The sequence below is a fragment of the Pan troglodytes genome, chromosome 5 (assembly GCF_028858775.2).
Source record: "Pan troglodytes isolate AG18354 chromosome 5, NHGRI_mPanTro3-v2.0_pri, whole genome shotgun sequence".
Taxonomy (NCBI): Eukaryota; Metazoa; Chordata; class Mammalia; order Primates; family Hominidae; genus Pan; species Pan troglodytes.
In genome coordinates, this window is record NC_072403.2 from 37,467,362 (window position 1) to 37,484,152 (window position 16,791).

Consider the following 16,791-nt stretch of genomic DNA (forward strand, 5'->3'; position numbering starts at 1 on the left):
GAGCTAGTCTGCTGGTGCTTGCTGTTGGGGAAGGGAAGGTGATGGTGTGTTGGACTCCAGGGGCCCTCATGGCCCAGCCCACCCTCCCCAGATTGAAAATCAGGACAGATTTGTGCTCAGTGGATTGGGTGGTGTTTTTAGTATGGAGCAGAACAGAATTCCTAGGACTGCGTGTGATGAAGTGCAAGGTCAAAAGGAAAAGACAAAGCATGTTTCAAAGATGAGAAATATTTGTTTGGATGTCTATGACTGTCTGTTTATACTGTAAGGGGCTTAATCAGCAGCTCCATCTTTTAGTTTTAGTTCTAAAGGAAAAGTAGCCTAAAGTCAGTATATCTAAAGGGTGGAACGAGGTGGGACAAGGTCCGGAATTGCTGCTCAGTGATGTGTGTGTGCCTGCTGCTGGTGGAGCTGAGACTGCTCATCTCAGAAGGATGGGGATGCTTGATTTCCTGGCCAGGTTGTCCCAGCACAGTGGGGATTGGCCCTGTTGTATGACGAAGACAGCACATGGTGGCAGAGATAGATACTAACCCATGGACTTTCCAAGGGAGGGAATAGGTCTTTGGAGGGTATGCAAGACAACGGTAGACACTGGATAAAGAACCCGGTAGTGCCCAGGTATTACCCCATCTGGGCCATTGCTCCCACACTCAGGAACCAGACGTTGTGGGTGAGGACATGCTGTCCCTCCTGCCAAGTAATAACTTCCTTCCCAGCCAGGATCCTGCCCCAAGTAGGAATATAGCTCTGCATTTACAGCAGCTCCTGCTCAGACCTTGTCAAAACCACCCTGCAGCTTAGGATTAAGGAGCATGGTCACAGGAAGGTAGGGTTTCAGGGCATCCCCTCAGGAACTGCCCATCTCCCCAGAATTCCAAAATGAAGGTCCATATGCTTGTAGGTGTGCTGGTCATGGTGGGCTTCACAGTAGGAAAGGGTAAGTGGGGCCCAGGGGCAGGGAGGGAGGAAGGGGTAACTGAGTCCAGGAAGGGGGTGGAGCGTGGCCATGGATAATCGGGCTTCCTACTGGCCCAGGGTATTTGAGAGTGACCCAGTGCCTCCATCCCTCCTTCTGCCTCCCCAGTTCCTGTTCCCGACATCCGGACGTGCCACTTCTGGCCGTAGAAGACCCTTCTGTAGGATGCATTTCAGTCTCAGAGAAGTGTACCATCAGCAGCTCATCCCTGTGCATGGTGATCACCATCTATTATGGTAAATAAGGTCCCAGGAAGGGGCTTCTGGTGGGGCAGCCAATGGCTTGGTCTTCTCTCCTCTCACAGATCAGGGCTGCTCGGGGCATGGGGTACAAGAAGAGAGGAGGGGCTGAGTGCAATGGCTCATGACTGTAACCCTAGCACTTTGGGAGGCTGAGGCAGGTGGATCACTTAAGCTCTAGAGTTCAAGACCAGCCTAGGCAACATAGTGAGACCCTGTCTCTACAAAAAAATAGCCAGGCATGGTGGTATGCACCTGTAGTCCCAGCTACTCGGGAGGCTGAGGTGGGAGATCTCTTAAACTCAGGAGGCATAGGTTGCAGTGAGCCAAGATTGCGCCACCATGCTCCAGCCTGGGTAACAGAGCTAGACCCTGTCTCAAAAAAAACCAGAAGAATCTTGGAAGGAGGGGTCTAAGGTTCTAGGGGGCCAGCAGAGCTCACTTTTCTAGCCTCTTGAAGGAGTCTGGGTTAGAAGTAAATTAGGTCTGGGTGAAGGATGGGAAAAGTCAGTAGCAGGGGTTCTTGGACTATGAGAAGCTAATGGAAGGGGTTATCAGCTTTCCCCTCTCCCTCAGATGTCAAGGTTTGCTTCATCGTTCGAGGCTGTGGACAGTACATTTCCTACCGCTGCCAAGAAAAACGCAACACCTACTTTGCAGAGTACTGGTATCAGGCCCAGTGCTGCCAGTACGATTATTGCAACTCCTGGTCAAGCCCCCAACGCCAGAGCTCTCTGCCGGAGCCCCATGACAGGCCCCTGGCCCTGCCTCTGTCTGACTCCCAGATTCAGTGGTTCTACCAGGCCCTGAACCTCTCCCTGCCCCTCCCCAATTTCCATGCTGGGACGGAGCCTGATGGCCTGGACCCCATGGTCACACTGTCCCTGAACCTGGGCTTGTCTTTTGCTGAGCTGTGCCGCATGTACTTGTTCCTCAATAGTTCAGGACTTTTGGTTCTTCCCCAGGCTGGACTCTGACACCTCACCCTTCCTGAATTCCACAGTGCAAATATCTTTCTGTAACACCCTCAGCATCCTGCACTGCCCTCTCTGAAAACACCCACATTCTTTGGTCACTGTGATTTCTTAGGCCTCCATCTGTTGTACCACTAGCATCTATATGACTTTTGTGTAATTTTCTCTCTTGAACTCTGGTGCTGTTTTTCTTGTTTGTTTGAGACAAAGTCTCGCTCTGTCACCCAGGGTGGAGTGCAGTGGCATGATCTCTGCTCACTACAACCTCCACCTCCCAGGTTCCAGCGATTCTCCTGCCTCAGCCTCCCGAGTAGCTGGGACTACAGGCGTGCACCACCACGCCTGGCTAATTTTTTGTATTTTTAGTAGAGACGGGGTTTCACCATGTTGGTCAGGCTGGTCTCGAACTCCTGACCTCGTAATCTGCCCTCCTCGGCCTCCCAAAGTGCCGGGATTACAGGTGTGAGCCACTGTGCCTGGCTGAGCTCTGGTGCTGTTCTTCCCCCTAGAAAAGAATCTCTAGTGTGGATTCTGCCCAGACAGGCTGACCTGAGAAAGGCACAGTGGTTCCTCCATTCCTTCCCCATCATCTGAGTGTTCCAGTATCCCCCATCCCTCTCAATCCAGTCACCTGCCTATTGACATCTAGCTCTGTTTCCCCTGTCTTGTCCGTGTCTCTAAGACCCAGTACCAGACTGAACTAGCAGCAAGAAGGACGAGGAGGCCGGGCATGGTGGCTCACGCCGGTAATCCCAGCACTTTGGGAGGCCGAGGTGGGCGGATCACTTGAGATTGGGAGTTTGAGACCAGCCTGGCCAACATGGTAAAACCCGCTCTCTATTAAAAATAGAAAAATCAGCTGGGTGTGGTGGCACACCTCTGTAATCCCAGCTACTCAGGAGGCTGAGACAGGAGAATCACTTGAACCCGGGAGGCAGAGGTTGCAGTGAGCCGAGATCGCGCCACTGCACTCCAGCCTGGGCGACACAGTGAGACTCCGTCTCCAAAAAAAAGGATGAGGAATAGAATTCTGTGCAGATGTCCTGACTTGGCAATCTTGTGTCCCTGCCTCACTGTCTCCACCAACCCCCGCCTGTCCTGGTGGTGTTCTGCCTCCTGTTCTCTCTTGCTCTCTTGTCAGTCTCTGGCTTCCTTGGCCCCATTTCACTTCACTGAGTCCTGACACCCATCTCCCTAGGGGCCTGTGAGAGGAGAGGGAAGGGTCTGTTCTGCTCAGCTCCATGTCCCCCATTTTCCTCCACAATAAACTGGGACTGGGCTAAAAGTGTGTCACATTGTTTGTGGGGTCAGGCTCAGGTGTGGGCAGGTAAACACAGATTAAAGAGGGTTAATGCCTGGCGCAGTGGCTCACGCCTGTAATCCCAGCACTTTGGGAGGCTGAGGCAGGCGGATCACCTGAGATTGGGAGTTTGAGACCAGCCTGACCAATATGGAGAAACCCCATCGCTACTAAAAATACAAAATTAGCCGGGCTTGGTAGCGCATACCTGTAATTACAGCTACTCAGGAGGCTGAGGCCGGAGAATCACTTGAACCTGGAAGATGGAGGTGGCGATGAGCTGAGATCGCACCATTGCACTCCAGCCTGGGCAACAAGAGTGAAACTGTGTCTCAAAAAAAAAAAAGGGTTAGTGAGGTTTGGGATCCAAATAGGATTGCAGAGCCCTCTCCATTGCACTTGGCGTTTGTCGCTTCCTCTCGGCCTCCTGTAAAGGGCACACATCCCTCCCCACCCTCTGATTAGCTGGAGATCAAAGCATGGGGACTGTGATTCTTCCCAGCCTTAAACATACCCTACAAAACCTAGAAAGTTAGACCCTGATGATGCCAGGTCTTTTCACCTAAGAAAAGAAACTTTCGGCCAGGTGCGGTGGCTCATGCTTGTAATCCCTGAACTTTGGGAGGCCGAGGTGGGTGGATCACCTGAGGTCGGGTTTGAGACCAGCCTGACCAACATGGTGAAATCTTGTCTCTACTAAATATGAAAAATTAGCTGGGCATGGTGGCGCATGCTTGTAATCCCAGCTACTTGGGAGGCTGAGGCAGGAGAATTGCTTGAACCGGGGAGATGTAGGTTGCAGTGAGCTGAGATCACGCCATTGCACTCCAGACAGGGCAACAAGAGCGAAACTCTGTCTTAAAAAAAAAAAAGGCTGGGCGCGGTGGCTTGCCTGTAATCCCAGCACTTTGGGAGGCCGAAGCAGGCAGATCATGAGGTCAGGAGTTCAACACCAGCCTGACCAACATGGTGAAAGCCCATCTCTACTAAAAAAAAAAAAAAAAATTAGTTGGGCATGGTGGCACGTGTCTGTAATCCCAGCTACTCAGGAGGCTGAGGCAGGAGAATCGCTTGAACCTGGGAGGCAGAGTTTGCAGTGAGCCGAGATCGTGCCACTGTACTCCAGCCTGGGTGACAGACCGAGACTGTCTCCAAAAAAAAAAAAAAAGAAACTTTCTCTTTAAACCAGAAAGACTCAGGAACTCAGAGCCACATGCCAGAGTTACCTGCTGCTGGGGCCCTGGACTCCTGCCATTCCTTAGTTCTTTTCAAGGATTCTGGCATCCAGGATGCCCTCTCGAGGGGCCCAATTTGAGGGGCAAAGTGCTGAGAGCACTGATGTTGGGCTGCAGTGGTTGGATCTTCATGCTAATATTTTAATTTTGAAATAGTGCAAACGTATAGAAAGCAAGGATGGATACAACAGCCTTTTCCATACACTGGATAAACATGCTGGACATAACGCTGCTCTGAGTCAGGCTTGGTATTGAGCAGCAGGACTCCCAGATGAGTATAGTCAGGTGTCTGCCCTTCCAAGTCTTGCAGCCCAGTGCTTGGGTTATGAAACCTTTTTCTGAAAAGCAGTGCAGCTTTGTGGCTGGGAGGTCCAATCCCAGCCCCTCTACCACTTGGATATGTCAGTCTCTTCAGCCCCACCTTGGTCACCTGTCAAGTAGGGATAGTGCCTCAGATGATTGAGAAAACACATGTAAATGTGCATACACAAGTAGAAGTTAAGGCCTTTTCCCCCTCAAAAAAATATATTTGCCCTAGAGTCAAATGCATACACAATGTTCAGCTTTTTTTTCTAAGGTTCTTGCTATGTTGCCCAAGCTGGCCTTGAACTCCTGGGCTCAAGAGATTCTTCTGCCTCAGCCTCCAAGTAGCTGGGACTACAGATGCACACCACCATGCTCACCTGGCTGATTTACTTATTTTCAAACCTTTTTGGCAAAACATTCAGAAGCTTGCACATATCACAAGATGGATTTTTGTAAACCACACATCTGTGTAACCAGCCACCAAATCAGCGTGAAGACCTTTACCCGCAGCCAAGCCTGCCTCTGTTCCCCTCTCCCAGGTGCTCTTCCCAGCTCTGGGGTAGCCGCTGTCCTGACTGGTAGTAGCTTAGATGAGTTCTGTCTGTGCTTGATGGAAATGGCATCGTACGCATCTACTTTTACCTATACAGTGTTTTGCACACGTGTTAACAAATCTGTGTGGCCTGTACTCTGACGGAAAATACCAAACCAATGATAATTAAGTCATGAGGCAGTTGGCGTACAAAGAGAGGTACAAACCCTTAATGTGCCCCCCAACCCCCACCTTGCTAAGTCCACCCTTCTCCATGACCTCTGACGTCAGTATAAGACAGAGAAAGGCCCAGGTTTATAGCAGGTCAACCTGGAAGACACCCTCAGAGGCTGAAGAACTTGGCCCAGAATTGAAGAGACCAGGACTCCAATAGGTCTAACGTCTCTTTGAGAGTGGCCTTCTCGGCTCGGGGTGACTCATGCCTGTAATCCCAGCCCTTTGGGAGGCCAACGCAGGCAGATCACTTGAAGTCAGGAGTTCGAGACCAGCCTGGCCAACTGGTGAAACCCCGTCTCTACTAATAAAATATAAAAATTAGCCAGGCGTGGTGGCATGTGCTTGTAATCCCAGCTACTCGGGAGGCTGAGGCAGAAGAATCACTTGAACCTGGGAGGCAGAAGTTGCAATGAGCCAAGATCACACCACTGCACTCCAGCCTAGGTGACAGTGAGACTGTCTCAAAAAAGGAGTGGCCTTCTCACCCACCTCCTTCTACCTGGGCCTGGTCCTTTCGCAGCCCCCTTCCCACCAACATAGCCCTCTAAACGCCCCCAGCCCCCACACAGCTCTGGTCTGACAGCACTGCCGAGGATGCCCACTAACTTTCTGGCGTTCACCATAGGAGGGCTTTCATTTCCTCTTTCTCTTTTTGTGTCTAGAGCAAATCACATAGCAAGGCAGGACAAGAGCACAGCTCAGCAGAGCTGGGGGTCCCTTACCTGACCCATGGTAGGGCAGTTAGGCAGGTGCACCTCCCTCAGCCTTCACCTCCACCAGAAGAAAGAGACATACCAAACAGTTTGCACACAAATTTATTTGGGAGAAACATCCAGGGACTAGGGGACAAGAGAGGAAACCTGGTGGGCAGTAGGGCTGGGGGGTGCAGAGTAGGAGTAAGTGTGCTAAAGGGCATCAACCAAGAGGAAGAGCCAAGGCTGGGGTCCAGTGGCTGGAGGGAGGCAAGGAGGGCTGGTATGAGGGACTAGAAGTCCTGGCCAAGCCCAGATAGAAGTCAGGAAGGTGGCTGGAAACTGGTGGAATTTTACACCAAAGTTTGCTGCAGTCACACTAAGGAGTATAGAGCCCTCTGTTTTGAGGGTCATTGCAGAAATCCAGGAAGCAGCATTGAGAGAATATCCAGAAGCCAGACACCGGAGAAGTTCGGGTATTTGAACAATCACTCATCTGCTCCTTACTTCGGCAGTCACTCACCATGACGTCAGAACCGCTGCCTGGGGAGGGACAGTGGGCACCAGTGATACGGAAGTCCCCAGGAAGAGCCCCAAATCCTCTCATCCCCACACTCATAAGTCAAAAAAAAAAAAAAAAAAAAGAAAAAGAAAAGATTCCTGTAGTTAGGCATGGGTGGACATGCCCAGTGTTCACCAGCCATGGAACTCCACTGAAGTTCCCATGCAAGGCTGGAGGAAAAGAGCCATATGAAATGTAATGGTTGGAGGGGGAGTTGGGAGTTACTGAGCCAAGTGAGGAGAACTAGCACCATAGGACCATGTGAGAAAAAGCTGGGAAATGTTTTGGAGATTGGGTGGCAGGAAGGAGGTGTATTGTTATTTATTTTTCAGACCAAAAGTAAGAGAATAAGATGATGTCTGCTGCTGTTATACATAATAGAGAAAAATCTTTGTGCCTGCATCCCAAGAAGTCATGTTCAGGGATGTTTGCTGCTGCCCTGCTTGAGAGAAATGACCAAAATGCCCATCAATAGTGGGATGGGGAAATCAGCTGTGATATGCGCATGCTATGGAGTAGTATACAGCAGGTCAATAAAACAAGGAAGCTGTTTACAAACTGATATCGGAACATTCAGTTCCCCTAACTGTTAAATGTGGAATAATGTTTACAGTGGGATGCTACTATCTTGGGTTGGGGCGGGGGAAGAGGTGAAAAAATAGTAAACAGCATATTTGTGCAGGGTGGAATGTGCATAAAAGATTGCAGGAGGGATCATCCAGAAAGTAAAAAAAGTGGTCACATGTGCAGGGGAGCCAGGTGGGTTAGGGTAGTAGCGGGAGACTTTGGTTTGATGGTATTGTATACTCTGATATTTGACCCACATCTGTGCATCGGCTATGTTAAAAGGGTAGTAAGAGGATTTGAACACAGGCAGCTGCATGCAGTGGTTGTTGAGAGCACCATCTCTGGAGCCATCACAAATTCTGGCTCAGCATCTGTGAGACTCAGGCAAGGTTATGACCTTTCTGCACCTGTTCCCTCATCTGTAAAATGCAGATAGTAATAATACCTGCCTCAGCGGATTGCAAGTGTTTAGAACAGTGCCTAGCACATATTATGTGTTACATTTTTGCTAACTTAAGAAAGGTGGGGGGTCGGTGGAAGAGCAGGCATCGGGAAGGAGTCAATTTTCAGCGAGGGAGATGTCCAGTGGTCAACGGGATATGAGGAGAGCGGTTTGACATAACATTCAGATTCAGAAGGAAGTGGTATGTGGCTGCTGGTTGAAGCCAGCAAAGCAGATAAAATCCTCTGCTTTTGAGTATATGAAGTGGGAAGACAGCTAAGGACCAAACCTTGGTGAACATGAACCACTAAGGGTCAGAGAGAAAACGCTCCATGAAGGAGACTGAAGAAGCCGTGGAGGATGCAGGAGAAGAGCAACACCAGCAGTAACTGCAGACAGATGCGGAAGCAGACAGCTTGAGGACAGGCAAGGGCACCTGGAGATCTGGAGGGTCCCCGTCAAAGCTGCGCACCTTGATAGGGTAGAAGCTATTCAGCTACAGATTGAGGAGAGAAGGTTAGTGGAAGTGGAGACAGAGTGTGGCTCTGAAGAAAAGGGAAGAGAGGCTGGGCACGGTGGCTCACGCCTGTAATCCCAGCACTCTGGGAAGCTAAGGTGGGTGGATCACCTGAGGTCAGGAGTTCGAGACCAGCCTGGCCAACATGGTGAATCCCCATCTCTACTAAAAATACAAAAAATTAGCTGGGCGTGGTGGCGTGCACCTTTAATCCCAGCTGCTTGGGAGACTGAGGCACAAGAATTGCTTGAACTGGGGAGGTGGAGGTTGCAGTGAGCCAAGATTGCGCCACTGCACTCCAGCCTGGGTGACAGAGCAGCAAAAAAAAAAAAAAAAAAAAAAGACAGGATTGGAGCAATGTCTTATGGGATTATGGGAACAAGACTTGGGGTGCAGCTTAGGAGGCTGAGAGAGTTTCCGTTTGGGAGAGTGCTGGGCCCATGACAGGAGAAGGCCACTTACTGTTCTTTATGTGGAGAGTGATGCAGCTGCTGCCAGCCGGGGTGAGGCAGATGTCAGATCCCAGAAGGTACCCTAACTCCTCGGTCTCCAAGAGGCATCGGTAGCAGCGCAGGTATTTGGGGAATGGAAGTGGTTGAGGGGGTTCCCAATTGACAGGAACAAACTTACCTAGAACACAGAGAAGTGCTGACCCCACTCACACCCCATTCTACCTCACACCCTACCACTGCCTGATTCTAGGCCACTCAACCCCACTCCTCCCTCCCTTCCTGTCTCAGAAAACCATCAAAGCCCCAATTCTCTGCTTCCTTCCCCAATTGCATACACATACATCCCCCTTTTCCTCTGGTCCTAAGGCCAGACCACATGTTAACAAATCCCCAGACCCAGCAGAGCACTTGGTGTTAGGCAGAGGAAAGTGCTAAACCAACACTTTGAATCCTATGTCTCTGTGGCTGGTGCTTTGCAGCCAAGTGGGGAGCCCAGCAGGCTGGACTCAGTCTTGTTCTATCCTGTGGATTCTGGTTTTCTCATCCAGCACACTCCCTAACCCTCCCTATTCTATGTTGCCCTCAGATCCGGAGAGGATTCCTTCAGTATCTCTATTCAGGTCACTGCTGTGAAGTGAGACAGCCCTGGGGTGGTCACTAGAAATCTCCTTCAGAGGGGTGCGGTGGCTCACGCCTGTAATCCCAGCACTTTGGGAGGCCAAGGCGAGCAGGTACCTGAGGTCAGGAGTTCGAGACCAGCCTGGCCAACATGGTGAAACCCCGTCTCTACTAAATATACAAAAATTAGCTGGGCTTGGTGGCTCATGCCTGTAATCCCAGTTATTCGGGAGGCTGAGGCATGAGAATCGCTTGAACCCAGGAGGTGGAGGTTGCAGTGAGCCGAGATCTTGCCACTGCACTCCGGCCTGGGATACAGAGCGAGACTCCATCTCAAAAATAATAATAATAATAAATTTTTAAAAATCTTCAGATTGCACATCAGTCCATGAGCAGGCATTCCCTACCAAACCCATCTGTCCCATCTCTCCTCCTGCATGGGTTTACCTGAGCATCCTGGACAGGTGTACCCAGACACTTGGTGTCTGTGGGTTTCTCCATCCAGGCCAGGAGACCCTTCTGAACCCTTGGAGCCACTTACCAAACACCAAGCTCATCATGACCAGCACTATTAAGAGGACCGTGTAGAGGGCTTGGGGGCTGCTGTGGAAGCACAGGGGACCCAGACTCTGGCTCCCTGCAGGGCCTGCCATAAAACGCATGACTGCCTGCTGGCCTCCAGTTTGGGCTTATATTGGTGGAAGAGAGGTTGGCCAAGAGGAAGGAGAGAGGCAACACCAGCTCAGGGTGGAAATCCGTGCCAGACCAGCCAGAGGGGCAGAATGTTCGCACCCACAGCCACTCTGGGGCATAACATCCTGCTTGAGGGCAGGGGACCAGCAATAGGGGAATGAGAAAAGGAACTGTCTTTCCTATTAATTGGACAGATGTTTATTGAATCACTGCATCAGGTGTTGGGGATACAACCCTGCACAGTCTCCACCCTCACAGGGCACAGTCTAGTAGGGGAGACAAGTCCACCAGCAATGATGTGGGGAGGGCAGAGTGCTGCCAGGAGCACCTCGACAGTTAAACCACTGACCAGAGGGATTTCGGCAGAGGAGTAACTTGATCGGATTTCTGTTTATAAAAGATTGCCATGGCTGCACATTGCATTTGGGTCAAGAGTGGAGGCCGCCGGGAAGTAGGACGCTATTCCCGAGTCCGGTCACAAGATGGCGGACTGGTCCGGCAGAAGACGAGCAGGGACGAGGAAGCGGGGCTAATGAACCTGAGATACAGTTAGAAGACTGGACAGATTTGCTGTTGGACTGAACGAGGGGTGAGGGAACAGGGGTAGGCTTGCACAAGGAAGTGGTACCATTTTCCAAGATAGGAAACATGTGGTCTGTCTCAAAAAAAAAAAAAAAAAAAAGCAAATAGGGGGTGCCCAGTCCCACTTCTCATACCCTGGGGACACCTGTCAGACATCCTAAAACAAGGACACCTGGATCCCAAGCGATACGTACTCAGCTCAGTGCCCCCTTGGGGTTCCAGGAACCCAGCGCCTTCCCTCACCTCATCCTTTTTCCTGCCCCGCCTGTGCTCAGCTGCGGCTCAGTGGGCCTGAACTCCGGAGCCCACAGAATCTGGCGCTGGGCGTCCGCTCTCCGCGCCTGACCGCACCTCAGAACTCCGGTAGGACGGGGGGGTGGCCCCCCGCTCAAGCTCTGTTCCCTGGGGAAGAAACCTGGAAAGTGCGAACCGCGCGTCGGGACCCAAGCGTCGGGCCCCAGCGGATATCCGGAGCCCGAAGCGGCTCCCCAGGAAGGCGGCGCCGTAGCGCCATTCTCCCTCCCAGGCGAATTCTGGAGACCGCGGCCCCAGGCGTCTCACCCATTTTCTCCGCTGGGGACCCGCTGGGCTCCCCATCCTCGCCTACTCGGTCCCCACCCCACCAGCTCAGTCTTGACTCAGAAACTCAGGGTTTTTACTTTTAGGATCGTTGGGCTGTGCGTTAGGGGAGGAGGGGGTCCTCAGCGTCCAGGAACGACACCACCTGCTCCAATTTCCCGTCTGGAGGTTCTGGTCGAGGCTCCGAACTCGGGTTCCCTGCTACCTCCCAGACTATTCAAGAATTATCCAGTCCCAGGATGATAAGGGGGAAGATGGGAAGAAACAGACGGGAGACGCCCGCCCAGAAAGACTGCGGGAAGAAAGAAATTCGAGAGGAAACTGCACGCCACTGAGCGCCTCCCAAAAGCCTTGGAATGAATGAATTTAAAAACTATATTAGAGCCGGACTGCGGTGGCTCACGCCTGTAATCCCAGCACTTTGGGAGGCCAAGGCGGGTGGACTACCTGAGGTCAGGAGTTCGCGCCCAGCCTGGCTAACATGGTGAAACCCCGTTTCTACTACAAATACCAAAAATTAGCCGGGCGTGGCGGCGTGCGCCTGTAATCCCAGCCACTTGGGAGGCTGAGGCAGGAGAATCGCTTGAACACGGGAGGCGGAGGTTGCAGTGAGCCGAGATCGTGCCATTGCACTCCAGCTTGGGCAACAAGAGCGAGACTCCGTCTCAAAAAAACCAAAAACAGAAACAAAAACAAAAAACTGTGTTAGGCCAGGTGCAGTGGCTCACGACTGAAACCTCATTACTTTGGGAGGCCAAGGAGGGAGGATCTCTTGAGCCCAAGAGTTCGAGACCAGCCTGGGCAATATAGCGAGACCCCATCCCTACAAAAAAAAGTTGAAAAAAATTAGCGGGGTGTGGTGGCATGCGCCTGTAGTCCCAGCTACTCGGGAGGCTGAGGTGGGAGGATCACTTGAACCCAGGAGGTCGAGGCTGCAGTGATCGCGCCACTGCTGTCTCAAATAACAAAAATGATAATACTTTAAAAATAAAATAAATTGGCCGGGCCTGGTGGCTCACGCCTGTAATCCCAGCACTTTGGGAGGCCAAGGTGGAGGTATCATTCATGGTCAGGAGTTCGCAACCAGCCTGAGCAACATGGTGAAACCCCGTCTCTATCAAAAAATACAAAAACATTAGCCAGGTGTGGTGGCGCACGCCTGTAGTCCTGGCTACTCGGGAGGCTGAGGCAGGAGAATCTCTTGAACCTGGAAGGCAGAGGTTGCAGTGAGCCGAGATCGCACCACTGCACTCCAGCCTGGGCGACAGAGTGAGACTCTGTCTTAAAGAAATAATAACACAAAATAAATTGTATTAGAGAAAAGCCAGAGTAGTGGAGAACTGCAGAGGAACGCGGGGCACCTACATAAATGTCTTGAATGAATGAGTGCACAGAGTGATAGACAAAAAGAATCAGAGGGCCGGGCTCCGTGGCTCACGCCTGTAATCCCAGCACTTTGGGAGGCCGAGCTGGGCGGATCACAAGGTTAAGAGATCGAGACCATCCTGGACAATATGGTGAAACCCCGTCTCTACTAAACATACAAAAATTAGCCAGGAGTGGTGGCGCCTGCCTGTAGTCCCAGCTACTCAGGAGGCTGAGGCAGGAGAATCGCTTGAACCCGGGAGACGGAGGTTGCAGTGAGCCGAGATCGCGCCACTGCACTCCAGCTTGGCGACAGAGCAAGACTCCGTCTCAAAAAAAAATAAAATAAAATAAAATAAAAAAAATAAGAGAGCCAGGGCTCCTCTTGAAGCGAAGAGGGCAAAGGGCAAAGGGGAAGCACAGGGGAACTTCACGGCGCCCTCTGAAGCTCCCTCTCGAATATAATCGCAACGAAAAGGCCAACGACTAGAGGCTTTGCGAGGCTGAGGCTGGGCTTCGGGAGGGGATTGCCCTGAGAGGTCAGGGAGGACTTGCTGTGGAATTCAAGCGACCGTGGGCCTTGAGGGAACCGGGGGGCAAGACACTCCCCCAGCATTCGCGGAATATTTCCTCGAATTATTTCGGGGAGGGGTGAGGCCGGGGCAGGGTGGGGCCTTCTTCGGAGGGGGCGCGGCCTCTGAGTAATTAATCCCGTCTTTGTTGCGTTTTGCTCCTCTCCTGTCCACGCAGCAGGGCCAGCCCAGGGCGCGCTAAGAGTCCAGAGAGTTCGTTTCCATGGTGACGGGTTCCGCGAACGTTTTCCTGGGGTGAAGAGGCAGGGCGTTGAAATAATCGCCATGGCGACAGCAGCAGATGACGGTGTCCCTTCTGAGTGCTCCTACCTAGAGTTAAGGGATACCTGAGGGTAAGCAACCGAGTGACGAAACAAAGAAGGCGGGGCCTGAGGACAGAACGCCAAGGTTAGGGGCATGGAGCCAGGCAAACGAGGGGCGGGGCTGTAGATGACCCGGCCGGAAGAGGGCCACGGTTTGTTGGGGGAGCGGCTCGAGACTGCGTTCTAGAGAGGAACCAGAGAGAGGGTCTTTAACCTAAATATAAATGAATGACTGGATTCCTGAAGAATCCGGAATGGCTTGTTGATTGGATAGATGGATGGATGGATGGACGGACGGACGGACCGATGGATGGAAATCTGGCTATCACTGACGCCTGAGCTCCCCACCCTCTTGGGCCCTCCACCTCCGGAGCCCTCACTCGCTTGTGACAGCTGTACGAGAAATACATGCCTCTCCTAGGAGCAAACCCTCAACCCAAACAGGCAGCACAGAGCCAGTCCAGCACCTCACACTGGAGGCACTCAGGGTGGAGCCTAGGTCGATGAGAGGGCGTAGGATGAGGCTTTTTGGCCCAGCTGGGAACCACTTCTTCCCAGATTTCCCGTCCAGAGTCTAACTTTCCTTTCTCCCAGCGCCATCTTTTCTGCTAGTTTGCCCAGCTCCTCAGGGTGCCTGGACTTTCAGGCCTCACCTTGTGTCCAGTATAGCAGGGTCCAGCGCCCCAGCAACTGGGAAGGTCTGTATCTCTGCTGATCATCCCCTGGAACTGCTGGAACTTTGCTATATAGGGTGAAGAGTGGACAGGGGCCTGCTTCCACCCCTGGGTGGGGATTAGTTCTGAAAACAAACACAGCTGCTCTGAATCTTATTGCATAGGGAGTAATCTGAAGTAGGCTGAGGCCCCTGGATGGGGGGGTTCAGAATTCACATGTTGAGCCTACCTTTCTTTCCCTACCCAATTTCAGGTATCTAAGGGCCCCTCAGGTCATCCACTGTTGTCTACAATTACATGCAGTAAGATGGGGGAAAGTGGCAGTAGGGGCAGTTCAGCAGAGTCCCTAATGGCCATGTCCAGGGAGGGGTGTCCTTTGTCCCCAGGGTATGGGAGGTGAGACTGGGCACCCCTATTTGCTTTTTTTTTTTTTGAGACAGAGTCTCACTCTGTCACCCAAGCTGGAGTCCGGTGGCACGATCACAGCTCACTGCAGCCTCAACCTACCGTGATCCTCAGCCAAGCAATCCTCTTACCTCAGCCTCCAGAGTAGCTTGGAACACGGGTGCATGCCACCATGCCTGGGTAATTTTTAAATTTTTTGTAGTGATGGAGTCTCCCTATGTTGCCCTGTCCAGTCTTGAACTTCTAGGCTCAAGTGATCCTCCTGCCCCAGCCTCCCAAAGTGCTGGGATTACAGATGTGAGCCACCATGCCCAGCTCCTCTTTGCATTTAAGGAGCTTCCCTTAGCTGAACAAAAATTTGGTTTTCAGGGGATTAACTCTTCTGTTGGATCTGGGAGGACGGGATTCAGAACTGTGCAGCTGGCTCCAGAGCTTCATGTTCCACACTTCCCATCGTTTGCCCCCTGGAATGGGATAGAGGAGAGGGCACCAGTATCAGCTATCCACCTGTTTGCTAATGGTGGAGCATTATGGAGCTGTGGTCACCTGCCTCTTCTAACTCCAAATTTCAGGCATCACATCACCTGATTAAGTCTCAGATCTCCACTTCCAGTGGAGACTCAGTATACCTTCCCTTAAGGAGTTGCAGCGTTAATGGGGGCACACACAGCCTCTGCCCTGGGGTTTCAAGAAGAGCTTCATGCACTGGGTTTGGAGAAGACACAGAAATTTAGCCAGAGACTGTATCTAGGACATTAGAACATTGTCGCCCACGTTAAGTATCTTGCTCAAAAGAATGGAGTTGGCCGGGCGCGGTGGCTCACGCCTGTAATCCCAGCACTTTGGGAGGCAGAGGCGGGTGGATCACGAGGTCAGGAGATCGAGACCATCCTGGCTAACACAGGGAAACCCCGTCTCTACTAAAAATACAAAAAATTAGCCAGGCGTGGTGGCGGGCGCCTGTAGTCCCAGGTACTAGGGAGGCTGAGGCAGGAGAATGGCGTGAACCCAGGAGGCGGAGCTTGCAGTGAGCCGAGATTGTGCCACTGCACTCCAGCCTGGGTGACAGAGTGAGACTCCGTCTCAAAAAAAAAAAAAAAAAAAAAAAAAAGAATGGAGTCGGCTGAGGTGGGTGGATTGCCTGAGCTCAGGAGTTTGAGACCAGCCTGGGCAACACGGTGAAACCTGTCTCTACTAAAATACGAAAAATTAGCTGTGTGTAGTGGCACATGCCTGAATCCCAGCTACTTGGGAGGCTGAGACAGGAGAATCGCTTGAACTTGGGAGGCAGAGGTTGCAATGAGCTGAGATCCTGCCACTGCACTCCAGCCTAGGCGACAGAGTGAGAATCCATCTCAAAAAACAAACAAAAAACCATCCCCAACAAAATAAAACAAAACAAAACAAAAATGGACTCAGGGCGATAAACTTTGGGGTCTTTCATCTGGAAAAGAGAAGTTTCCAAATGAAGAAAGTGGCCAGCGGCCAGGCGCAGTGGCTCACACCTTTAATCCCCAACACTTTGGGAAGCCAAGGCGGTTGGATCACCTGAGGTCAGGAGTTTGAGACCAACTTGGCCAACATGGCGAAACCTCATCTTCACTAAAAATACAAAAATCAACTGGGTATGGCGGCGCATACCTGTAATCCCAGCTACTAGAGGGGCTGAGGCAGGAGGATCACTTGAACCTGGGAGGTGGAGGTTGCAGCAAGCTCAGATTGTGCCACTGCACTCCAGCCTGGGCAACATAGTAAGACTCCATCTCCAAAAAAAAAAAAAAAACTGCCAGGCAACAAACCAATGGGTGGAAGAGGGATTTATTCACTGTGTTCCACAAGGTCCAAAGATTAGAGATAGATGGAAGTTATAGGGAACCAATTTCCTCAGGTACAACCTAAGCATCTTCTAACAGAGCCGTCCAAAAGGCAAAGTATGGCTCTGAGAA

General features: G+C 51.7%; 2 protein-coding genes and 1 long non-coding RNA gene across 4 annotated transcripts; 1 reads left to right on the forward strand and 2 right to left on the reverse strand.

Moving 5' to 3' along the window:
* The first annotated feature begins 1 nt into the window (after position 1).
* On the forward strand, positions 2-3,477 carry LY6G5B (lymphocyte antigen 6 family member G5B). 2 transcript variants are annotated; one of them, XR_010157680.1, is made up of 3 exons: positions 2-1,215; positions 1,795-2,421; positions 3,169-3,477. XR_010157680.1 is itself a non-coding variant. In XM_009450921.4 (2 exons), the coding sequence occupies exons 1-2, from the start codon at positions 1,194-1,196 to the stop codon at positions 2,193-2,195; spliced, it is 423 nt and encodes a 140-aa protein (XP_009449196.3). In that variant the 5' UTR covers positions 2-1,193; the 3' UTR covers positions 2,196-3,477. The 2 variants fall into 2 exon arrangements, 1 of the variants encoding a protein (XP_009449196.3); XM_009450921.4 differs by having other exon boundaries at positions 1,795-3,477.
* A 3,122-nt stretch (positions 3,478-6,599) lies between these two features.
* Positions 6,600-10,414, reverse strand: LY6G5C (lymphocyte antigen 6 family member G5C). The gene is made up of 3 exons (XM_054686760.2): positions 10,194-10,414; positions 9,045-9,212; positions 6,600-7,037 (listed from the first exon to the last, which is right to left on the reverse strand). The coding sequence occupies exons 1-3, from the start codon at positions 10,312-10,314 to the stop codon at positions 6,874-6,876; spliced, it is 453 nt and encodes a 150-aa protein (XP_054542735.1). The 5' UTR covers positions 10,315-10,414; the 3' UTR covers positions 6,600-6,873.
* A 109-nt stretch (positions 10,415-10,523) lies between these two features.
* On the reverse strand, positions 10,524-13,038 carry LOC134810192 (uncharacterized). Its single transcript, XR_010157684.1, has 3 exons — positions 11,587-13,038; positions 11,171-11,342; positions 10,524-10,883 (listed from the first exon to the last, which is right to left on the reverse strand). It is a non-coding gene; the product is annotated as an uncharacterized LOC134810192 (long non-coding RNA).
* Positions 13,039-16,791: the final 3,753 nt, after the last annotated feature.

What these genes read in the sequence shown, in the direction of transcription:
- LY6G5B (XM_009450921.4), top strand. Translation starts at nt 1,194, where the DNA reads ATGGTGATCACCATCTATTATG. An exon ending in GGTGATCACCATCTATTATG is followed by an intron (nt 1,216 to 1,794) that starts GTAAATAAGGTC and finishes CCTCTCCCTCAG; the next exon opens with ATGTCAAGGTTTGCTTCATC.
- LY6G5C (XM_054686760.2), bottom strand. Translation starts at nt 10,314, where the DNA reads ATGCGTTTTATGGCAGGCCCTGCAGGGAGCCAGAGTCTGGGTCCCCTG. An exon ending in CATGATGAGCTTGGTGTTTG is followed by an intron (nt 9,213 to 10,193) that starts GTAAGTGGCTCC and finishes TCTGTGTTCTAG; the next exon opens with GTAAGTTTGTTCCTGTCAAT. An exon ending in CACTCTCCACATAAAGAACA is followed by an intron (nt 7,038 to 9,044) that starts GTAAGTGGCCTT and finishes GTCCCTCCCCAG; the next exon opens with GCAGCGGTTCTGACGTCATG.